This window comes from Paroedura picta, chromosome 5 (assembly GCF_049243985.1).
Source record: "Paroedura picta isolate Pp20150507F chromosome 5, Ppicta_v3.0, whole genome shotgun sequence".
Lineage (NCBI taxonomy): Eukaryota > Metazoa > Chordata > Lepidosauria > Squamata > Gekkonidae > Paroedura > Paroedura picta.
Genome location: NC_135373.1, coordinates 46,891,614 through 46,917,020, shown reverse-complemented (window position 1 = coordinate 46,917,020; position 25,407 = coordinate 46,891,614). Strand labels below are relative to the sequence as shown.

General features: G+C 42.1%; 1 protein-coding gene across 3 annotated transcripts in view; it reads left to right on the top strand.

Annotated features, from left to right (window-relative positions):
* Positions 1–25,407, top strand: part of ARID1A (AT-rich interaction domain 1A) — a 101,323-nt gene that overhangs the window by 54,144 nt on the left and 21,772 nt on the right. For 2 of the 3 annotated variants that reach the window (XM_077337713.1, XM_077337715.1), the window contains exons 5-7: positions 14,577–14,817; positions 17,685–17,804; positions 24,108–24,275. In XM_077337713.1, the coding sequence (XP_077193828.1) occupies positions 14,577–14,817; positions 17,685–17,804; positions 24,108–24,275 (529 nt within the window). The remainder of the gene's footprint in view (positions 1–14,576; positions 14,818–17,684; positions 17,805–24,107; positions 24,276–25,407) is intronic. The other variant, XM_077337714.1, reaches the window with a different exon arrangement.

The window sequence follows — 25,407 nt, the reverse complement described above, 5'->3', positions numbered from 1 at the left end:
CAGCCTTCAAACATCAAGTCTCAGTGGAGGAAATATGCAAGGTGACAACATGGTCTTAAGTCTTGACCCTTGTCAGATACTACTACAAACTTAATTCCTTCGCCTCAGCTGATGTTACCTTTAACCATAGAATGCTGCAGAATATCATGGAAAGTCATCAATTCCCACCTATCACTGGGTCACAGCTATTGGAAATCCCATTCCAATGTGCCCTCCTAATCTCATAGTAGAGGGAACCCTCACTGTGAGTATCCAAGGTTTCTTTCCTCAGTTGTTTGATCTACTACCTAAACCAGATCTGTGGCTTCTCATCAGCTGTGGCTTTTACACAGCAGCATAAAGTGTTCATTGGACTATATAATGCTGCAACCAAAGAAAAGAAGGCCAAAATACATGCAGTCAAGTCATGCAGAGATCCATTATACAAATAAGGTCAGGGCATGGTACAGCCTTATTATCCGCCATTGTTGTGTATTAGCAATTATTTTATTGACAAAATATTTGGCAAAATATATAAAACATAATGCAAAAAAGAATCAAACAGAAACAGCAGCGTGTAGTTCTTCAATGTCTTTTCCTGCAATCTTCATTTCTGGTAGAAATTCTATGTAGGAAGCCATCTTTTCCATAAGAAGAATTGGTACCCCCCCCCCGGGTGGAGTTATGATTTGCAGTATACATGTTGAGAAAGGCAGAAGAGTGGACTTTTCTACTCAGTGTGTCAGTCTTGCATCCTTCTTCGTCTGCAGGTGAAGACTTGAGCACCAGAATGTTGTCTAGCTTGCATCACTTCTGCTACTAGGGAAGGCACTGAGATGGCAGAATAAATAAGAGCGACCTTCAGGTTGCACATTACATACGCTCTCTTGCATCTTTTAGATGTAGCTACCATACTGGCTAGTTTCTGCCACGAAGCATTGGGAATCCCATCAATGCGTTCTTAAGTGGGAAACACTGGTACACTTAGGAGTTTCCCTGTAGAGTCTTCCCAAAATCTTGTCACATTGTTTTGTATTGTTCAAGGTGACCTCCAACACTTAATGATTTTGCCATTCACAGCCTCTCCCCTGTGTAAAGTCTAGGGTCTTCATTCGAAGGTACTGGGTTGGGATCTCCCACTGTGTTGTCTGGGGACATTTCTGAGGATGGCATCGAGCCCTGCCTAGCCAATTCAGCAGCCAAATGCTCGTCAGACTCAGGATGGAGAGCCAGCAGTTGGTGACACAGGCCTGCATGGTCTGAACAAAAGCCAAACTTTTTTTTTACAGAAAAATTTTACTAATAATGGTGAGTGAAATTGGTCCCATTATCTCCCCACTAGCTTTTGTCAACCAAGAAAGGGTCACAGGTTGAAACCATTTCTCAGGGATCTTGGCGCACTCTACCGTACAGCCATAGTAAAAACAGAACTGAACTAATTGGACAGCAAAAAGTGGTTTACCTGCAGAACTGCACTATGTCAACTGTTACCCCATAACCAAAACAGCTGTGAGCAGTTTTATACAAGAAATTCCTTATGAATTTGTTGCTGTGGAATTCTTAAGGTTTAATAACTATGGCTGAAGGAAGTCGTTTTACCATTTAACATCTTTGCCTGAATGGCAATTGACAAGTGTGGTAGCAGCAGAGGAATATAGGTTCTTTTTGGTTCTGTCATAGCTGCTTAGCCTGCACTCAGGCATTCTCTAAGATGTAATGGGTCCCTAACAGCTGTGTCCTGTAATTGCTCTGGAACATTTCTCTATTAGCTATATATTAAAATAACCGTTTTCATGAAGCAACCAATATGCCCCCCGCAGGGCTTTATGCTCTGCAGGTGAGAATTTGCTGGTCATTCCCGGCCAAAGAGAGGCACGCCTGGCCTCGACCAGGGCTGGGGCCTTTTCGGTCCTGGCCCCAACCTGGTGGAATGAGCTCTCGGGTGAGCTGTGGGCCCTGTGGGCCCTTGCTGCTTTCTGCAGGGCCTGCAAAACGGAGCTCTTCCGCCAGGTCTATGGTTGAGGCCAGGTTAGTGTAGGAAGAACACTTGGGGTCCCCCTGTTTTCCAACAACAGGCACCATATGATGTGTTTCTCCTCTCTCCTCCCTCTAATAGATGAATGGGGGGGGGGGTGAAGGCACCGCCATCTTACCTGTTGTTGATGATTATTGTTGTTGTTATAGTCCCTTTAATGGGGTTTTGACAGGTTTTAAAGGGGTTTTAGTCGGATATATGTGAAACGATGCAGCACACAGTGGACAGGAGGACTTGAGAAGCTTTAAATCCCAACGTTATAATACAGTTCAACTTCTTACAATCTCTTCTCCCTATATTCCACTGCAACAGCTTTGCTCATGAGAGCAGGGCTTTCTGCAGGTGCATCAGATGGGAAAAATCAACAACTACCTGTACATGTGTGTGCTCTGTAGTAGCTTCTACTACATGGTTTGAGGCTCACTCAACTTCACCTTTATTGGGATCTGTGCATATTTGTCATGTGTTGTGTTTCTAGAAGGTACTACTATCTGCTGAGCAGGGCAGAGTAATTGAATTCTCAGCTGTTTCCCCCTGAAGTGTTGGAATGGTATTTGTGTTCCCCCAAACTGGTTTTTAGTGATCCTGAATTCTAAAGATTAGGTTGCGTGTTGTATATTCCTGAATTTTTTTAGGGGGAATTGTAATATTGCCTTGGGAAGGAAGTACATAGTGGCTTAGTTCTTGTACCCAAAGGGCTAGATCCTGTGCCATATTCTGCCTCCACACATCCACCACCTGTCCACAGTCAGTATTTTCAGCATAATACACAGCTGATGTAGGCTGTCAGTGATCTAAACTGTTATAGGTCGAGTATATCTTGCAGTTCATGAAAAGAAAAATGGGTTGGCAGAACTAGAGACGCTTGTACCCTTAGGGAAAGAGGCTGGCTTCCTGTTGTTTCATTCAAGCAGCTTTGAAAAGATCAGTGCTTTGACTATGCTAGTGAGAATCTGTATTTATTTATTTTTAGGAAATTTTTTTGACAGAAGAAAATACAGATTGGGCAGAAGATAATTTTAAAATAGCTTTCTTTTTTTACTTTTCTCTGGGCTCTCTTAAAAATCAGGCACCCTGGTGGAGTTTTTCTCCTGCAGGTGTGCTTAGAACGTAAAGCGAGACTGTTCCCCATCATCATGAGTACCCTTTCATATGTTGCTTTTTGCTCTGAATTCCTCTTTAAGTTCCCTGAATACTTCGGGACAATGACAAACCATGGGGATATGAGACACGGAATGTGCTCTGTGGTGTTGAATATTCAGGGGCATAATGCAGAGAGGATCTGAATGTGCTGTTTTCTCTGTGTCCCATGAAACAGAAAATGGAGACAAGAATTGGCCACTCCAGAATGTAGTTCTGCAAGTGATTCCTTCTGAATGGAATCGAAACCTTACTTAGATGCATGTATCAAAAGTGACAAAATTCCAAATGTTCTGGTGAACAGTGACACAGATAGGGTCGTGATGCACACATGGCAGTGAAAGTACTTAATCTGCCTCTGCTGTCCCTTTTTCACTGAGTCTGCCTGGTTATTTTGGCTAGTGACTTGAAATCTGGAGAACTGGATTTGGCTCCCCATTCTTTCACATGCAGCCATCTGGGTGACCTTGGACCAGTCACAGTTCTCTCAGAGCTTTCTCAGCCCCATCTACCTCACAGGGTTCCTGTTGTGGAAAGAGGAAGGGAAGATGATTGGAAGCCACTTTGAGACTCCCCCAGGTAGTAAAAAGTGAGTTACAAAAAAAAAAAACAACAGTTCTTTCAGGTCCCATGTGTCCCTTTTCTATCCCCAATCATATCCATGTTTGGTTATAGGGGGCAGAGATGCTTAGTGCAGTGGGGGTAGTGGTGGTCCTTTTGCTTTTCATCTGTCCCTCACAGATGAATTGTTTCCTAGTTCATCTCGGAGAGGGAGTTGTGGTGCTGGAATTTGGGGCAGATGCTCAGATTGATCCAAGCCTCCTCTCCTTCTTTTGTGGCTGGGGGCATGATTCTCCCCCCCCCCAGCAGCAGGGTGTGGGAGTGACTCAAGGCTTGAGGTTTTGTTAGCAGGTCACAAGAGGCCAATTGGCTTAAATGATGCTGTAGGCAGGACAGTCCCAAGTCCTTAGCATTTCAACATTCTCTTTTAAATTTCTTCTGTTACTGATATTTTGCAATTTAAGCTTTTTAAGATGTAGGGTCCCTTTAAAGGGTTAACTAGAAGCTAGCTCTGTGGAAGGGTGGTTGCTTGCAGGAGAGATCCATATCCAGCTTTCCCCAAGGAGATGGTGGAGGAGGAGGAGGAGGAGAATTCTGGCTCTCTTGCCTTGTGTGGCTTTTTCCTTCAGCAACGTTGTGATGAGAACATGAATCCTGGTTCTTTTTTCCCTCCTCGCTTCTTCAACCCCAAGTCTTTTGCATTCCCATTTAAAAGGAAGAAACAAGGCAAGGCACAACTGCCTTCTTTTCACTATTGGTGCTTTGAGAATATGAACCCCCCATAGGTATTTCTTTAAAAGAAACTGGAAAGGGGGATGGGGAAAGAAAAGGTGGAACGTCGTTGAGCAGAAGCAGTGGATGTGATTAACGCGCCTGCTGAGCAGTTCTGTGGGAGTGGAGTATCGACCTCTGTCGAAAAATCAATGGCTGCTGCAGTAGCAGGGCTTGCTTTTTCCCTCTCTTGTTTTTCCCCCAAGGTCTCTAGTGGAAGGAGTGTGGTAAAACCAGCAGCTCTTCCCCTTTTTCTCTACTCAGTTTCTCCAAAACAGCTAGAGAGAGTCCCTTTCTCTTTCTCTTCCCCCCCCCCCCCCCATCACTAACTTGCTGAGATGGGTTATTTTTTGCAATTAGAGTGAAATTCCTCATGTGACACGCACCAGGCTCCTCCTCCAGAGCCTCCGTTCCAAGCCCTTCTTCCCTGCACTGCAGATACAGCAAGCAGTTTCTACCAGTTTTGTCTAAACCCTGACTGGAAGAAGAGGCTTTTGCTTCCTTTTCCAGCAAGAAAACCCGATTTCCATCCTGAAGAACAGAGATACTGTGGAAAAGCTTAAACTCCTATTGAGAGGGAATGAGGAGCAGACCGTTTCTTCTTTCAGATGAGAGATCTGGATTCAGAAGCTTTACTTGAGACCATTTGTACATGTTTAAAAAGAAAATGATAAATACATGACTATACAGTGGGAAGAGAAACTGCTACGATGAGAGAGTGTCATCAACAACAAAACAAGGAAACACAAAGAGATGCAAAGCGTAGTGGGAAATGAGGCCTTTGTGGTGGGAGCTGCAAAGGTACAGGTTGGTGTTGCTCAAGTATTCAGAGCGGGACAGGGGGAATACTGGAACACACAGGAGTGCGGTCTCAGAGATACTCTAGTAAAGTGTATAGATGTGTTCAGGATTGCATTGACAGCTGAGGCAGACTTGAGCCAGTGTTAATTTCTAACTTTATATAACTCCATGAACCCAGATGTCAAGCTGAACTTGTTAGGTGCATTTGTGTGTTCTGATTTGGAAATCTTTCACCTTTTGAGGATGAAAATTGCTCATAGAGGAAGACCTTAATATATGGGCTTGAAGAATTGTGTTTAACTCAGATGTGTCTGTCTTTTTCTGTTCTGTCTGATTTCTTACTTTTTAGCGGTGGTGCCATTTGCGTCCCAGCCATGAAATCTTAAAACAGTTTTGACTGATAAAACAAAGCACTTGCATAATATGACACATCAGCTACACGATAGTTCTTAGTTCTCCTTTTCAGCAGAGAGTTTATTCGGAACGGATAACAAGTATATCATCCGGCAATAGAGCTAGGGATTATTATAGAAACGTAGTATGTTGGTTTGGGGAAGAAGGAGGATAGTGCTTTGCGTTAATACTTCTTTCATTACAAACCACATATATCCAGTAGCCAAGTAGCAAAGCATTGGTAAAATACCCATTCGTAAGTACACCCAGGACTATAGGACGTTCTATTGGCAGAAATATACCTCCCCTCCCCTCCGCCCCCCCCCCCAAAAGAGAGCGGAGAGAGTGCAGTTACACCAGTAGTTAAAAGCAATGTGTGCATGCAGTGTTGCAATAAGGGCCCCTGCATTGGTCTGCTTAAACCTGCCAGGTAGATCTCAACCCATGCCAGGCAGCTATTCAGGCAGTCTGCACTCCCAAGTGCAGTTGGCTATGCCCAGGCCTGTCTTTCTATAGGTGTGGTACAGCTGCTGAACATGGCTCTACAGCTCTGTAGCGAGGAGCACTGTCATCAGTCTTCAGCAGCTTCTGTTCTGTCCAGAGCTTCCTAGATGTCAAAGGCAGTGAAGATGCCAAGGCTCCCCAGACGTGCATCTCCTGGATGGCCACTGGTGCAGCTGTGGTGTTATGCTTTAAACCAGTGGTCCCCAACCTTTTTGAGGCTGGGGACCGGCAGGGCAACTGCCCGCCCGCGCATGCCGCCCACGTGCCAGGCCGCTCATGCGCACATGTGCCATGCACGGCCGAAATTGCGCATGAGCGGCACTTGCGCAATGCGCGGGCGCGGCCCTGATTCCCTCTTCCCCCCCCTCTTGCAGTCAGCTTGCGGCCTGGAAAGTTTTTTACTGCGGGGGGGGGGCGGGGAGAGGGAGCAGCGGCCCGGCGCCATGGCCTTCGCGGCCCGGCACTGGGCCGCGGCCCGCAGGTTGGGGACCACTGCTTTAAACAACAGAATCTTTTTCACTACAGTTGGTCATATAAGGCAGGGATAGTCAACGTGAGGTCCTCCAGATGTTCATGGACTACAATTCCCATGAGCTTCTGCCAGTGTTTGGTGGCAGGGGCTTATGGGAATTGTAGTCCATGAACATCTGGAGGACCACACGTTGACTACCCCTGATATAAGGCATGCTCTTCAGACCTGGAGTACACCTCAGTGCCTTGGAGACAAAAGTGTTGGTTTGCCCTAGCTATGTTAGACTCCCTCTGGCAGCACCAGATGGGACCAATCCCCCTATTTTCAATTAGCCTTCAGCAAGGTACCTGTTGTCATTATTGCCATGACCCAAGTGGCACTGCCAGCACTCCTTGGCTTGGGTCCAGTTTGTTCCAGAGCAGTCCTATCATTCACAGTAGAAGAAGCAGAATAGGATGGTGAGACTGCTCTGGAGCAAGCTAAGCCTCTACCTGGAATCCTCAGTTTTGTGAAGAATGGTGATTAACAAGTTTCTTAATACATTAGCGAGAAATGAGATAGCTGCTCCTCCACCCTCTTCCATTTTGCTGCCTTAATTGTCCTTTAAAACACAAGTTTTGGTGTCCATTTGGAGTTGACCTTGTTGCATTGTCAGACAGGCCTCTTATGTACTCACCCCTCTCCAATACAAGAAATCATTTTTGTGGAGCCCAAAGACACAGGTACAACAAAATAGCATTTTGTGTGTGAGTGCACCGTAGCACTGCTTTCTAATGTGAGAGCAGCTTAGGCCATAATGTTAAAACACGTTACTTGGTCTTATAAATTTAACTGAATCAGATACCTTTTATTCAAGGATAGGAAATGCTGGGGTCAGCAAAGTTTCAGTTACCTTTATTAAAAGGCTGGTGAGGTTGGGTGACAGTGCTCGTTTCTGGCAATGTATTCTTAACACACAATCCTTCAGCTTCCTTTTCTTCTGGCTGCGTTTTGAATTCCAGTTTTGTCTTGGAGGCAGCCTTGTCTCCCCCTCCCTTTTGGGAGCTGTTTGATTTCAGGCATGGTTTTGTTGTGGTGTAAAAAGGTGGCGTTAGCAGCCGATTCCCTCTCCACCAGCAGCATGAGCAAACTCCTGCTGGCACAAGGCTGGATTGGGCAACCAATCACAGCTGGAACAGTTATAGCTTCGGAGTCCCTGTGGGCTTCCGCTATCAGGTCACATCCCAAAATAACACTGGGCAGTATTTCAAGTGAAGAAATGAAGGCTTTGGGGTTGCAGCCAGCCTGGAGTGTGAGATTTCTGTGTGAAATACTTGGAATCCCTCCAACTATTTTTTTTTTAATCTGCATGGCAGATGAGCAATAAAATGCATAAAAACACATTGGAAACACGTGAGGAAATTCTCCAGACCAAGATGCTTCCTTCATGCTGTCAGCGTTACTGCTGTTGATTTGCACCTCCTGTCTTCAGTTGCAACAATTGGCTGCTTGGAGGGAAAAGGGAGCTTTGTTTGGCTGAAGTTGTAAAGTCCTCTGTTTTTAAAAGAAGAGGGCGACCTTTAAACTGCCCTGCCAGTTTGATCCTTTGGCGGTGTGTTTTTAAACAGGAATCCTGTGGACACTTAAGTACAGACTTGCACTTTTTATTACTTGTGATGTGAGGCACTTTAATCAGTTGTGCCCTCCCAAAGGCACCAGTGGCATATACATCATAGACACTCCAGTGACTCTGCAGTCTTGGTTATCAGGTACATTTAGCTTGCAAAAATGACCTTAAAATGAGAGAGAATTCATTGACCCATTTGTTCTTTAACCTTCCTTTCTTTTGTTCTTTTCACCTACCTTCTTTTGTCCATTAGTCTTAAAAACCAGTATTTTAATACTTCTTTCCTTTGCTAGAAACATCTCCAGAATCCACAGTGTGGATAATATTCATAAGAGATGCCAGGTGTCAGGGGAAATCATATAGTTTCTTACTTTTCTAATTTCCTTTTGAAACTGATTTTCACATGCAATTCCGGACCCATTCAGCATAAGGATCCTAAAATATACGGATACTTTTATGTACAAGGAGTTTAGTCGCGTAAAGGAGCACCCCAAATTGTTACAGCCAGCGGTAACCTCACCACGGTACTGTCTCTTAAGCCCCTCCGCCATATCTTCTCCTGTGAAGGTGCAGTCAACACTAACCATATAGTGTCAAATTATACAAAGGCTAATCCTACATCTTGGCATTTGTGTGAATGGGGAGATGAGAAGCCCTCATGTCAGCAGGGTAATAGTGAACTGGCTTTCTGGCTACAGTGGCTTCTGTTGCCTAACTTATAGTATTCAGAAGTTAGGGGGAGGTTGTTGCTGTTTTTCAAACAAGTGCAGGCCAAATAAGCTTTCCTATTCAACATTTTAATCTTGAACTGGATTTGAAAGCATACTTCTTGCTTCGTGTCAACGAGAAGGAAGCTATTCATATTTCAGATATTGCATTGAAGGGAGAGAAGGGTATTTTTTGCAACAATCCAGACTGTATAGTTTACTTGGGATTCTTTGTGTTTATTCCATTATAAATGAGGAGCCACGTTCGGAAAACCAACTTCTAGCCAGGCACCAAACAGTATTTGATCTTGCTCAGTGCTTTACATTAAGTAAAGATTCTTGCCTTTGTAGAGCTGGTTGTCAACTCCAGAATATTTTGTGATGTAGTCTGGCAGCTTGTGGTATTTGTAGCAAAGAGAGGGCAGTGTGCTTCTTGTGGCAAGTGCCAAAATACTGGTTTTGCTTTTCAAAAGCAAGTGTGCCAGGCTGACAATAGGCCATCTATAGATCTCTCAAGGTAGGAAGAGATTATTTATTGTGTATGTACTGTGATTGCCTGTGTAACATTCTTGTTTGTGAGTGGAAGCACCCCTATAACCTAAACTTTGTGATGTTCTGTGTACAGCATCATTGCTCAAAATGATGCATTATAAGTGTCCTCTTCTGGATGAACCATAAGTGTATATGGGAGAGTCATTTCTCTTACAAAGCTTTTAACAAATTACCTTATGCTGATATGATCCAAACATTTTAGGAGTCAATCAGATAGTAGGTTGTATGTGGAACCATAATTTGCTTGGACCTTCTCTACTTTCCTGATAGTTGGACTTGTACTATTCTTTTCCAAACAGACCAGCTCAGTACTATTTTTGTTTTGTTGTATCATGTACCTTGAAAAGGCTGGATTTTTAAAAAGAGGCTGTCAAGAAGCTGGGTTGAGTTTGGGGCATTTTTTAACTCGCAATGAGGGAAATCGGCAAAACTGGATTTACCAACCTCAATCGCATGTCCCATTAGTAAGCAACAAGGGGCAAGACAGGAGCAGAATGGGGGGTGATGCTGTATCGTTCTCCCAGAGGTCGGGACATCCTGGTAGGTGTTTCCCACCTCTCTTTGAAGGAGGCAGGTCAAGTTACATACTTCCTGTCCCCATGAGAAACGCCCCCTTGCTTCAGTCTTTCTCCTGCCTCGAGAGGGAGTGCAGCAAGACTCGACATCCCTCTGATTCAGTGCTGAAATAGTTTAAAGGAGTTAATTGATTAATTAGTAGGTCCCTGCCTACCGCACATAGGAACGTGCCATTGTTGATTTATATTAAAAATGCATCTGTGTTGTGACATTACCATATAACAATGCAGAAGTGCCTTTAAAAAAATATATATATAAATTTCAGGGCTGGGGGGGGAGAGAAAAGTTTCGGTCCATGAGAGACCTGCTATGCTGTGATTGGTGGCTTCCTATAATTGACAAGCCCAGGAGGGGGGGAGAAGTTCGCTTAGCTTTCCGTTGCAGCCTGGACAGGAGGCAAAAACCCGCAATGGGACAGAAGGATAACGCGGGAAGGCTGCAAATGTGAGATTTACCATCCCGCGTTTCCAGGCAGGAAGCCACTTGCATTTTACCCCTCCGTGCGGAAAATATTGGTTAGTTTTTAGCTATTACTCTACATAGTCCCATTAACTGTGTAATATACAGATGTTATTTACTTTTTGTACAGCTTGAACTCAGGTGCTATGACAAATCTCCTTTTGGCACAAATTGAGCTAGTGGCATTGGCACATTCTCTTGTGCAGTTCTTGTGTTGGTAACCCCATATAGCTCAGTGAATATTTTGTGTGAGAGGATCATGATAGGTCATAAGTCTGCAGTGACAAAGGGCCTTAGCTGTGGTGTGAACGGCTTTTTCATCAGCTGCTCCCTTTTGGCTGTGATTATGTTTAAGTGACCCAAACACAGATGTTTGCATGACTCTTCTGCTGGGGCGGTAGTACAGATTTCCATAGGAAACCGCCTTCATGTTGAGGCACTTAAATGTTATCCATGCCATTCAGGCTGCTTTTGGAAAAGTATATTCCTTGTGCTAGAGCAGGGGTAGTCAAACTGCGGCCCTCCAGATGTCCATGGACTACAATTCCCAGGAGCCCCCTGCCAACATTCGCTGGCAGGGGCTTCTGGGAATTGTAGTCCATGGACATCTGGAGGGCCGCAGTTTGACTACCCCTGTGCTAGAGTAACATTTAAAGGTTTCCTTTGGCAAATCCAACTTCTATCCAGTAGACAGTGAGGCAAAGATGTAAGCAGAAGGATTTAGGTCTCTTACAGTGGCTAGCAGAAATGTAATTTTTGTGTACCAAGAATTTTTCACGATGCTTGTACTATGAAGACATGCCATAAACTGTAAAATTGATGCATTTGGGCTAATATTTTGGATGTCAGTGACACAGAGAGGTGAGGGCTATGCTAAGTATTGCCTTCAGGCACAGCTTTTTAATGAAAGAGGATTTAGATTTCGTTTAGACTGAGAGCATTGTTTTCTGACTTATGTGCTCCTAGGGAAAATGTTGTTATTAAACAACTGCTTGGGTTACTTTACATCATGTGTCACATGTACATCATTTATAAACTCACAGTTAAAATATTAGAACTATATTACAGAGTCTTGTAAAAATTCTGTTTATTGGATTTTTTTTTAAAAAGCACAATCCCATCTTTCTTTGCAAGCATTTTCCTTTGAAGAACTAACATTCATAGCCTTGTAGAAAGTGGTCAGCTGACTTTCAACAACAAAAATGTGCATTGCATACTGCCTAAGTGAGTTGAATTGTAGAGCAGAATAGTGCTTTGTTCTGACATGATTCCCTCCAATCACGTGTATTCTTCAGTCATGATTCCCCTCCTCTTAAAAACAGAAGCTGAATATCTTGTTAGAGCCATTACTTTTCACCAATTCCCTCTCTCATACCTTAGAGCAAAGCCCTCGTTATATTTGCCAAACAGGGCATTTCTTGATGACTGGTAGATGCTAATATAGTTTTGGAGATTTAGCAGTCCTAAGCAAATCTACCCAGAATCCTACTAAAGTCTGTTCGATTGGGTTTACTCCCAAAAAAGTGTTCTTAAAGTTGCACTGCTAATAAGATGAGTGTTCATACTAATATGACCTGTATAATCTGTGAAGAAATTTCCTTTTGTGTTTGGAACGAATTGAAAGCATAGTTAGACTGAGTTCCCTTGAATCCATGAATCCATAATATCTCTTTCAGTTGTCTATGACTAGCTTCTACTCCTAAAGCATCAGCAGATCAGAATCTTGTAATAAACTATGGATAATAATGTTGTAAAAGAAAAAGGGGACGACAGAGAATGAGGTGGCTGGATGGAGTCACTGAAGCAGTCGATGCAAACTTAAATGGACTCCGGGGAATGGTAGAGGATAGGAAGGCCTGGAGGATCATTGTCCATGGGGTTGCAATGGGTCGGACACAACTTCACATCTAGCAACAACAACAACAACAGTAGTGTTGTGGGATATCTCAGGAGTTTTCTCTAACCCAAGGATTCCCAACCAGAGGTCCGTAGAAGCTCTAGAGGAGGTCCAAAGCCTTTCCCCTCTTTCCTTAATGGACTCAGCCACAAGCTAGGGAACCTGCCACTTCCATTGCTCCCCTTGTCCCCCCAAGTATGAATTCTGTCATGATTTCCATGCCTGGAAGGGGAGCCTCCTAATATTCATGTTCCTTGGGAGGATGATCCTTTCCTACTTTAAAAGTTGGTGAGTTCCGACAGTTGGGAAGGGAGGTCTGAACTCAGATGGGGAGGTTGACTGAGGTGGGGAGAGAAAGAAGTGGCAGCCCTCAGCCTGGCCTGTAACAGCTGCATTGACAGGGCCCTGCCTCTCCCTCCCCCCCTCCCAGGGTATGTGCAGCCTGGCCTTGTGGCTAAGAAAGCTGCAACCTCTGTTAGGTGGTAGCAATGCATAGGGAGGGAGCTGGGGCACTCCAGCCTAGTTGAGGCAGTACTAGCAGAAGGCTTCCCTACCTCCCGTGGCCTTCCTGACTCTAGCTCCTGCCATGGTTGACTTTGACCAGAGAGCTCCATGAGTAGGCCATGGTTGTAAAAATAAAAGTAGGGGGAGGCAGGTGTTCTGCATTATTGGGGGAGATCTGGGTTGTCTTCTCAGTTCCTGCCCTTTCCATTCTACATGAGGCAGAGCCCTCTAGTAGTAGTAAAGGCAGGGGGAGAAAAGAAAAGAGGGGCTAAAGGTGTGGGTGTGATGTCACTTCCGGTGATGGAGGCGAGGCAAGCTGGTATCACTTCCAGGGCTCTTTGAAGCCTGAAAATTATTTCAGGGTTTCCTCCGTGATTAAAAGGTTGGAAAAGACTGCTCTAACTCCATGCTGTTTTGTGAACTTTTCCTCTATGCTACAGTGTTCCAGCAAGGGAGCCTGGGTGTAACTACAGTGTGCTGCAGAGATATTTTTGAAAGGATGGTACTGAATCCTGAGGCATATTCAAATATTGTGTGTTATTCTGGTTAGTCCATCATAGCAGGGACATTGCATAGTACTAAAAAAACAAATGGAATTGTCATGGCTTACTTTATAGAATGCCTCCTGCAGGATCAAGAGGAGAATCGAAGCATGTTTTTTATCTTAAGGAGCACTACTGGTTCTGTATAACAGAAAGGCATGCAAGGAACAATGTATTATAAGAACTAGGAGTGGGCAGAATCTGATAGACTGTTTAAATTCATGGGGTGTCACATTGACATTGTAAAAATCAGTGTGTAATCATTGCAAACTGGCAGACTGATGGCAGATGGAACCATTTGGAAATCTATATAATACTTACTTATTCTAGGCTTCTTTCACTGTAAAAATGTCAGAGGTGACTAAAGGAAGGCCAGCCAAATTCACGAAGATGGAAACTATGAAACAGATTTGTTTGTTCTGTGATGAAGAGTAAATCTTGCTAAAGTGAGGCTGTTATAATACCTCAGGGGGTTTCTTCAGTTTATTTTAAGTAGTTTCTTAGTCCCTAATTACAAGATTAAGTCAATCTGTGACTTTAGCATTTTGTCACTTCAGGTTATAATAAAAGTATTTATAGATCCACTTTGGAAATTGTTCTTTTTAAAGGATTTATTTCATTTTTATTCTTAATAAAATTTGGCAAGTGGGGGATTGGAGCAACAGGACACTGGATGTTCTGTCACTTGCCAGCTAACTGGGACTTCCATAAAAGTTTCATAGATGACATTACAAGGATCTTTAAGGATCTGTAGTGGTGACTTGTACCTCTGAACTTGTAGCTTTTTTGGTTGACAGCATCATGAGTTACATGCTCAAATCCTAGAAGAACAATGAATGAAAACTACCAGCCTACCACATGTAAACCCTTGGATTTATGCAATTGGATTTTCATGCATGCTGACATGTCTCTGCAAAAATGCATTCTCTTAAATACTATTTTGTCTTAAATATGTACATGAACAATAAGTTAATATTTTAGAAGTCTGACTAGAACAATATGTTAAACTGCTATACTGAGTATGAGTGTTCTCATTTATCTTCTGCTTCTGATGCATCCCTCTTGTATTTTCTGTAGGATCTGTCTGGTTCAATAGACGATCTGCCCATGGGTACAGAAGGAGCACTGAGTCCTGGCGTCAGCACATCAGGGATTTCCAGCAGTCAGGGAGAGCAGAGCAACCCAGCTCAGTCTCCTTTCTCTCCACATACCTCTCCTCACTTGCCAGGCATCAGAGGACCTTCACCATCGCCTGTCGGGTCTCCTGCGAGTGTTGCTCAGTCACGCTCTGGCCCACTTTCCCCCGCTGCAGTGCCAGGTTCAGATTTCTTTTAAAACATCTCTTCTGTGACTTTGACTCTCTTTGGTTGAAACTAGCCGCTTCTTTTAGGGAGTTAGAAATATTGGGATGGCATATGATACAGGGGATACAGGGTTTCAGATCTGTTTTTTGACTTCTTTTTACTGGTGTGGTCTTGGACAAGTTAATAAGTAGCATCCTACCATGCTGTGTGTGAAAGTTTCAGTTAATTCTTCCATGCTTCTTTTCTTTGTTGCGCCATTTTCTGACACCTGGAGGGAGCATAGTTGGGGTGCCAGGACCTACATAGAGGAATGGCCGTGTAGGTTTGGGAATGTGGAGAGTCAATGAGTTTATTTCACTTTTCTCTTCCACAAGTGCAACTCCACTGAGGGGAGAAGGCAGCTTTACCTGGCCCCTCCTTTTTTCCAGCCTACCAATCCTCTATGTAGATCTTATGACCCTTGGAGTGACCCTTTCAAGGATCAAAGGGAGTTGCAGTGATTTTAAACTTATTCTCCATCTTCTTACCAGTGCTGACCATCATCCTCATCTCCCATTTTATTCTCACTACACTATGAGGTAGGTTTGGTGGAAAGTTTCTGACTGATCCACATTCACTCAGCAAGCTACCATGAAAAGTGGGGGTATAAATACAGGTATCCTAGATACTAGTCCAACACTTATCACTATAACACACTGGCTATCTCAAGTGATTAAGGGAGACGTGCAAAAATGGTGCGCTCTCCACATTCAGATGGTAGGCTACTGCCTGCTGTCGTTTACCCCTGTCACCCTTGTTTCTTTTATTTTTGTAAAGAGGAACCTATAATACTACTACTACTACTACTACTACTACTACTACTACTACTACTACTACTACTACTACTACTACTTATTATTATTATTATTATTATTATTATTATTATTATTATTATTATTATTATTATTATTATTATTAGATTTATTTAATGGGATTTTTTATTCCTGGAACAACAGTCTTAAAAATCCCATTAAAAACACCCATTAAAACATTCCAAAACTCCCAACATGGTGGAAAAAATATCCCACTCCCACCCCTACTGCCGAGGTGACAGAAAAATGGAGCAGGAGCAATATACACTTCAAGCCCCAGGGGGGGCAATAGATCTACTTCACCGACCCCCAACCTCAACCATAGACCTGGTGGAAGAGTTCCATTTTACAGGCCCTGTTGAATGTTACCAAATCCTGCCAGGCCCACAGCTTACCTGAGAGCTCGCCAGGTAGGGGCCAGGACAGAAAAAGCCCTGGCCCTGGTTGAGGCTAGGCGTGCTTCCCTGAGGCCAGGAACGACCAATAGGTTTTCCCCCACAGAGCGTAAGGTCGTGCGGGGGATATAGGGCGATAAGTGGTCCCTCAGGTATGTGGGTCCCAACACGCGTAAGGCCTTAAAGTAGGGGTAGTCAACCTGTGGTCCTCCAGATGTCCTTGGACTAAAATTCCCATGAATTGCTGACGGGCTCATGGGAATTGTAGTCCATGAACATCTGGAGGACCACAGGTTGACTACCCCTGCCTTAAAGGTTAAAACCAAAACCATGAACAGGATCTGGGCAGCAATTGGCAACCAATGTAGCTAACTCAGCACAGGCTGGATATAGGCCCTCTAAGGTGTGCCTAGCAGCTGTATTTTACACTAGCTGACATTTCCGGACCAAGGACAAGGGTAGGCCCGCGTAGAGCGAGTTACAGTAGGAGGTGACCGTCGCATGGATCACTGAGGCCAAGTGATTGGGGGACAGGTAGGGCACCAGTAGCCGAGCCTGACGAAGATGGAAAAATGCCTGGCCCGCTACTCTCCTGACCTGTGCCTCCATAGTCAGGGAGGCATCAGTGGTCACACCCAGATTCCTAGCCTGGGATGTGATGGTAAGTTGCGCCCCTGCCAGGATAGGTAAGCATGCTTCATGATCCTGCCCCCTACCTCCCAGCCACAGGACCTCTGTCTTGGAGGGGTTGAGTTTCAGGCGACTCTGCTCAAACCATTCAGTCACCACTTCCAAACATCTGGCAAATGGTTCTGGGGGAGAGTCCAGATGGCCATCCATAAGGAGATAGAGCTGGGTGACCTCAGCGTACTGATGGCAAGGCAGCCCAAAGTCGTACCAGCTGGGCCAGAGGGTGCATAAATATGTTAAACAATGTGGGGGAGAGAACCACGCCCTGTGGAACTCCTCAAGGGAGTCTATAGGGACGCGAGAACTCATTCCCCACTGCCACACTCTGGGTCCGGTTCTGGAGAAAGGAGCATATCCAGCGCAAGGCTGTGTCCCCTATCCCCGTGCCGGCAAGACAGTGGACCAATAGTTCATGGTCCACGATGTCAAAAGCCACCAACAGGTCCAAAATAACCAGCACAGCTGACTCGTCTCTATCCAGCTGGCGACAGAGGTCATCCAACAGGGCAACCGACACTGTTTCTACCCTGTGGCCAGGATGGAAGCCAGACTGATATGGATCAAGTGCTGAAGTTTCTTCCAAGAACATCAGGAGCTGGTCCGCCGCGGCCCTTTCCACCACTTTACCCAGGAACGCCAAATGTGACACTGGGTGGTAGCTGGCAGGGTCCTGTGGGCGATAGCTGGCAGGGCCCCGCGGGTCCAATAGCAGCTTACCCCACATTGTGCTATGTGCCTCAGTAAAATTTTGTTCCTTGTCCTCAACCTTGGGAATAAACTTTGATATAATAAAAATTATAGGTATAGATCAAAATTAAAGTGTAATTTTACTGCAGTAGGTTTCTATTTTCGTTTCTTATATCACAGAGGTGATGGTGTGATATAGGACTACTTATGTGGAAAGTGTATTCTTATGGCAAACTTTGTTTCTCACTTGTGATGCAGGCAACCAGATGCCATCTCGACCGCCCAGTGGCCAATCGGACAGTATCTTACATCCTTCCTTGAACCAGTCAACCATAACCCCAGATAGAGGTGTGTGTGCCATGAAGGTTATGCCATTTGGTATGACTTTTTAAATATAAGTATATTTTAAACAACAACAAAAAACAAAGCACTGTTATGTTACCAAAGTTGGGTGTAGGCTTTGTAAGATTCTCTTCCATGTAAAATACTGATAAGTGCATAAATCACAGAATTTTAAACTAGGTCCATGCTTAATGTGGAATGTGCCCTCTGAAAACACATCTCGTGTGACATTGAGGGAGGAGGGAGACATACTGTCCTTATGTGGGGACAGCTTTCACCTTTTTCCAAATTACACTAGATAACAGATTGCCAACTCTTTCAGACTAATGGCAGTAGGGATGAGGAAAGGGTTAACTCAAAGGTTACTTTTTTCTGTAGAAGCCCCAGAGCAAAACCTGGAACTTGAGTCCAAGCCGTTCCTTTAAAAAAATATATGTATTTTGATTTTTAAAAACAAAGAATACTGCTAAAGGGCACAAAACAAAAAGAGGGACTACATAACAAATCACGTATGTCAAAAATCATTATACACTACTGGGTATAGAACTGTTAATATTTCTCCCCAACATCCTTTTCATTAGAATCCTCAAAACATTCACTACCAAATACAATAGTCTTTACTTCAGACATTTTAAATTTCAGATTTTATAACTTAAGTATTTTGCAACTATCTTATTAATTTCATTACTACTTATTTCATCATTTCTACATGCTAGCCACGACTTCCAATATATCCGTTCAAAATAAAGTCTATTATATTTCTATTATTCTTTCCCAAAGAAAGTCTATTATATTTCTCACAATAAAAATATTTTTGTTCAAAATCCACTTCCTTATTTATATCTTTATATTCAAAATTTATTCTCATTCTTCTTCTGCATTGTAATATGTTTATATATTCATTGCAATGCATATATATACATGTTTTTAACTATTTCTCATTCTAAGTTTGTATCTTGGTTATGTAATATTCACCCCATCTCTTCTCAGATTTTGAGATTGATCTGTTTATCAAATAAGTTAATTACTGTTGTAAGCTATCCTGAGATGCCTGGTGCAATAGTAGCAGCCCATACATACATACATACATACATACATACATACATACATACATACATACATACATACATACATACATACATACATACATACCTACATACATACATACATACATACATACATACATGGCAAGTTTATGTTCCCATTCTTGTAAATACATCTAAATTCCATATAGCTGTGTAGATGATTCTAGCTACTGTCACCATATACTCCTATATCTCTTCCAAAATGTCTGGTAATTTGTTGGGCAGTATTCCCAAAAGCATATTCTTAGCTTCCATAAGGAATTTAAATTTTAATATATTCTTCATTTTCTCATGTATTTCCTTCAAATGTCTTCTTGTTTGTGCATAGGTATTTGCCTTCTAAAATTCTGCATCCATTTAATCATACATTTTTTCACTTGTTCTTCTATTTCTAATTGAAGTAATAAATGATCTTTTATTGTGTAAGAAACTGTTCAAACTCAGTTGTCTCTCTTAAAGGTCCATATTCCATTTTGATAATCTTCTTCTTTAAACTGATTAGTAATATAGTAGCCATTGAATGTTGATTCCTTTGTCTCTTAATATTTTGCCAGGACTTGAATTTCCCTTGAGTATATACCATATTGCTGTATATTTAAATCAGCTTTTACTTCATGTATTCTTATAATGATAAACTTTTCTTGGGGATATGAGGAGATAATTTGAAGGACTCCATATGTTCCAGCATGGAAACCATATTCTTAAAAGTCCATCTCTAATTAATATGACTCATTTTGTTAATTTCTTTATCCATTGTGCAAATCTTCATCTAGTTCCACTGATCTTGGATTTTTAATCCACTCTCCAATTCAGACCAAACTTGCCGCTTGATAATACCATTTTATATTTGGAATTGCTAATGCTTTTTCTCATCTTGGGGTTTTGCTATTCCAAATTTATTTGTCTTTGCCACTCTGTCAATGTTCTTTCTTCTATATATATATATATAGGTAACATTTGGAATAAAAAAATAATTTTATCAATACATTCACTTTATTGCTGAAAGTATGCTTGTATCAGTTTCCATGTCTTCTGAAAAATATTTTTGAAAAGATTATAGTTTTGTCCAGTCACACCTGTCCTCAGATACTTAATAAAATTGGTAGCTACTTTGCATTATATACCATTTATAATTTCTTCTTGTTATTGCATTATTGTCTTCTTCCTGTTAATTTTATATCCTGAAAAGGACACACATTTTTCAATATGTTCCTTTACAATATGAACTGTAAGGTTTTTCATGGATCCCAAACTGTTAAAACCACATCGTTTGCATAACTTTAAAATTCTCTATCATTCACTTTTATTCCTTTGATCATTGTGTCTTGTCTAATCTTTATAGCTAGCGATTTATGACATCCCTCCCTATTATAACAGATACAATATATAAAATGTGATAGTTGAATATTAAATGTGCTAAAGAATATAAATTCTGATAATTGTAAAATTCTATATCTGCATTAAAAGGTATGTGGAAATAGTATATGGAAATTTTGTAAAATATTTTTTAAACAGAAGGGTAAAAAAGAATAATGGCAACTGGATCACATCAAAAAGATAACAGAAAAGTAAAAAACCGGATGAAGACACAAGAAACCTATGAAGAATTGATGGAAACACTATTGCAAGTATTGATGAATCAAATGCAACAGTATGAGGAAAGCACTCAGAAGAATATTCAAATTATCCAGAAAAGTACCCAAGAATCTGAAGGAAGAATACAGAAGAATATTCAAGAAGCCTGTCAATAATAAACTGCTGGACTCGCATAGATTAATGCAAAAATGCAAGACCAAACATAAGAAAGTTTAATTATTAAAAAGAAGCCAAAGAAAATGATAAAGAAAGTAATCAAAACAGACAAACAAGCAAAGCTATTGGCTGAAGAACTGCAGCAGATAATACACATAGAGCAGCCTTTCTCAACTTTTTTATGATTGAGAAACCCCTGAAACAATCCTAGGCTTCAAAAAAACCCCCATGAAATAGGGTTTATTGAATATGGTTGGGAAGTATAGCTGCGTACACTGTTACCCGTGGTCCTCTCCTTCCCATCCCCTCCAGGCCATCATTGGCCATTTTGGGAAGGGAGGATGGGTTAGTATGACCATATACAGTTATGTCACTCAATAAAAGTTTAACATAGTGTTTCATGAAGCCCTATCTGGGAGAACAACACAAAGCAAAGTTCACCTAAGAGTTCAGAAGAAGAAATGGTTGTGGTATCAACATTGGGATAAATGGATAGTATCAGTAAATAGTATCAGTAAATATTAATCGACTGAACTCTCCTATAAAAAATGCAAAAATGTTCAACCAACTTAAATAGCAAAAGACAGATATTTTATGCCCGCAGGAAACCCACATAAAGAAGAGACAGGAACATATTTTAAATAATAAAAAATAGGAAAAGTATATCTTCCTTGGGTCCAAAACAAAAAGTGTAGAGCAGCCATTTACACAAATAAACCACAATTAGAAGTAATAGAATTAAGAGATCCAGAGGGGAGATATTTAATTTTAAAAATGTGACTTCCAGAAAGCAAAGTGTATGTACCAAACAAAGCCAATTTTTTCTGGGAATTTTTTTCAAACTATGATAGAATTTCAAAATGAATATATAATGTTTTTTTTAGAGTTTTAGATCCAAAAGAAGGCTAGAACTAGAAACACTTAAAATGGGAAATTACTGAAAAATGTATGCCAATATTTGGAAACGTTGAAATTAGGAGATGCCTTGAGGATTAAACATCCATGGTTTCACATTTTTTTCTGATAGACAGAAATAGACATGCATTCGGTATAAAAAAATCTAACAAAAATAAATCTGAGACAGAAGAATGGGTATACTCCTTCCATCCAGGACAGTCGTCCTCAACCAAGCACGCAGCTTCAAGAGTGATGCACATAGTATGGCAGGGGAGGCAGTGGACACCTACCCAGCCAGCCAGTCCCTCCAAATCAACCACTGGCAATTAGTGGAGTGGCTGATGTCACAGCCAGATTGGACCCCATTCTGCGGAGATCACACTGTGCATTCACTGAATATCAAGCTAGATCCAAGATATTTTAAATTAATTTTTTTAATTCACTCTGGTTGCATCTGTCTCTCACTTGTTTTATGCCAATAAAGGTATCATTATCAGTAAATCAGATTTGACTGAAAATATTCACAGATCATAACCACATAGCAATAGTCTGGTGATGGCGGAGAACCAAGAGGAAGATGGAAAGTAAATAATGCTCTGGAAACGTTTTTAAAAATAAATAATACAGAAGGAATGTCCTTAGCTACAATTTGGGGACCAAGTAAAACTTTCATTATAGGATTCTAACTAGCAGCTGCTGAAAGGAAGAAAAAAGAAAAGAAACCAAGCTGCTGGTAGAAAAAATCCAGAGATTGGAACAAGAGCATTAAATTCTGACAACGCTATACCAGTAGAAATTAGAGAATTAAAATCAATTAAATATGCTAAGTATAGAAAGAATACATTTTTAAAAAAAACGCATTTTGATAAACCTGCCAGTTATTGAGCATACTGTCTTAGGAAGAAAGAAAAAAGAATAGCATGTATAAAGTAAGGATATCAAATTGCATGTGCAGAAAAGGAAATACAAATTTACCAGTGGTCTCTCAGGACTCTGTAAAAAGAAGTCTGTTTCAGAAAATGGAATAATATTTAAAAGGTATCCCAATAACGAAGTTTATGCCAGGACATAGAAGCATTTTAAATCTAAACAATTCAAGAACTTTCCCAAGCAATTAAAAATGTGAAAAAGGACACTGGGCCAGACCTGGAGGGGAGATAGCAATGCATTGCAAAGATTAGAAGAAGTCTTAATGGTGTTGTAAAAATTATGAATGAGATTCAAGAAGGAAAGACAATAACTCTGATATGGCAAGAGGCATATATAACATTAATTTATAAAGAAGGCAGTGATTCAAGGCTACCACAGTCATACAGACCTATCTCTTTATTGAATGAAGATTACAAAATTTTTTGTATATACTAAAAAAAAACAACAAGCAAAGTTTTTAATAAATGGAAAACTAAGACTGTTTCCACACTGAGAACTTCACTACCCCAGCTCCTGTGTGGGAGCACAAATCCAGGGCAGATGAGATGCACAGGGCCAAATGCTCCCCTGCAGGAGCAGGAAGAAGCAAGGAAATCTGCCCCAGCTCAAACTGCAGCCTGCAGCCCGGCGCAAATCCTCTGGTATTTCTGTTAGAAATGGTCTAACAGAAACAAAAAGCAGCATACCAGGGCTATCCCGGTCACCTCTTTTATTTATTCTAACGATAGAGTCCAAGCTGTTCCTGTTGGTTTGCCTGTTCTCATGGGGTGTTGGGCAAAGTGTTTTGTATGGACAGAAAACATGAAATGTTTTAGAGCAGTGGTTCTCAACCTTCCTAATGCTGCGACCCTTTTATACAGTTCTTCATGTTGTGGTGACTCCCAACCATAAAATTATGCAAGTGTTCTTTCACAGCTTGCACTTGAAAGCTTACGCCTTGAATAAATCCTTGTTGGTCTTAAAGCTGCTACTGGACACAGAAATTAAACCTATATTGACCAATGGTGTTGAAGATCCATTGTTCATGATTGTATATAAATTGTTGTTTTTTCCAGGGTTTCTCAGATCAGTTCTGCCTCTTGTCCCACCATGACAATCTCTCTCTTTTCCGCTGTTTAAGACAGATAAATCCTCTATCTTGATCTACCCCACAAGGCTGTTGTGTGGATGGCGCCCCCCCACCAGCCAAGCTGCTTGCCCTGCTGCGACCCCTGTGAAGGGGTCATTCGACCCCCAAAGTGGTCCCACCCCCAGGTTGAGAACCACTGTTTTAGAGAGTGCACTTTATCTTGATAATTGAATTCCAAATAGTGCTCTTTGTAAAATATGGAAGACCTCTGATGTTCTTTCTGAAGTATGGGAAAGTTACTGAGAGGGAGCTAATTATTGCCTCTCTTGTGTTCAGTGGATGCTGGTGTGTGGGGTAGCAACAGCAAAAATACAGTTGTGACATGGCCACATTTCTGTCGGTTTTTTAAGTGTGAGCAGCAAATGGCCATATGTTGAAAGCTTTCATTGAGAATGTCATCGAGCATGACATCGAGCACCTATCATGAATGTATAGAACTTATAGCTTTTGGAGTGCTCTCTCTGTGTGTTTATTTGCTATTTAAATACAGACCTCATTTTTGTATAACTTTGATAATAATACCATTTGAAATTACTATTCCATCAGGTTACATTCAGAGGAATCCACAGATGCCCCAATATAATTCCCCTCAGCCTGGGTCTGCCTTATCTCCACGTCAGTCTTCTGGAGGACAGATGCATGCTGGAATGGGACCTTATCAACAAAATTCCATGGGCAGTTACGGACCTCAGGGAGGTCAATATGGGCCACAAGGTGAGGGTATTAAACTTCTGTTACTAATACATGTGAGCAGCAAACATATCTTACACCTGTATTTGGGAGGAAAGTATCTGCACACATGAGAATGTAAAAAGTTTGTTTTCTAGCCTGGAAGGTGTACACTTTTCTTTTCTTACCCATGTGTGAGGTTTAAGTAGAGGAAACTAGAAGTGCCACATAGTTTCTGCTGAAGCTGTTCTTAATTTAAGATGATGATGATGATCATTGATGTTAATAATAACAATAATAAATATTTATTTATTTACTGTATCAGAGGCTGGTTTAAAAACAGGCTTTGAAAGGGGTGACAAGCAAGTGAGCGCCAGCAGAATATGTTGGACCAGCTGGCGAGCTGCCAAGCAATATGTCTCAGAATGTGGCGGCTGAACCACAGAGACTGAGCCTCCAGGGCAGCCACTGTGTCTGTTGTGCCGCAGCACGTAGCCACCTGGCCTCGCCTGCTTGTCAGCAGGTAAGAGGCCTGGGAGTGAGGTGGCCCAACCATGGAGTCTGGGCCACCAGCATAGTCAGTGGTCCTCCCTAGCTTATCTGCTGCTGAGTCATCTTCTCACGAGTGCCCAGAAGGGGCAGTAAAGAGGAAGACGGTAGTTTGGAAAACCTGCAATTGGCCCTCAATGGGAAAGTGCCCACTCCATATTGGGGTCATATTCCCCACTGAGGGCCAATCTGGTAGGATGTGCATTGTCTGCATACCAACCAAACATTATCTTGGCTAAACTTCCCCATGTTGTGAGACTTATGATGGTTTATAATAGGGTATACAGTATGGCATGAGCCTCTTGTGGCGCAGAGTGGTAAGGCAGCCGTCTGAAAGCTTTGCCCATGAGGCTGGGAGTTCAATCCCAGCAGCCGGCTCAAGGTTGACTTAGCCTTCCATCCTTCCGAGGTCGGTAAAATGAGTACCCAGCTTGCTGGGGGGTAAACGGTAATGACTGGGGAAGGCACTGGCAAACCACCCCGTATTGAGTCTGCCATGAAAACGCTAGGGAGCGTCACCCCAAGGGTCAGACATGACTCGGTGCTTGCACAGGGGATTCCTTTACCTTTACCTTTATACAGTATGGCACACAAGGTATAAAATTAATATAAAAATATAAATTTAAAT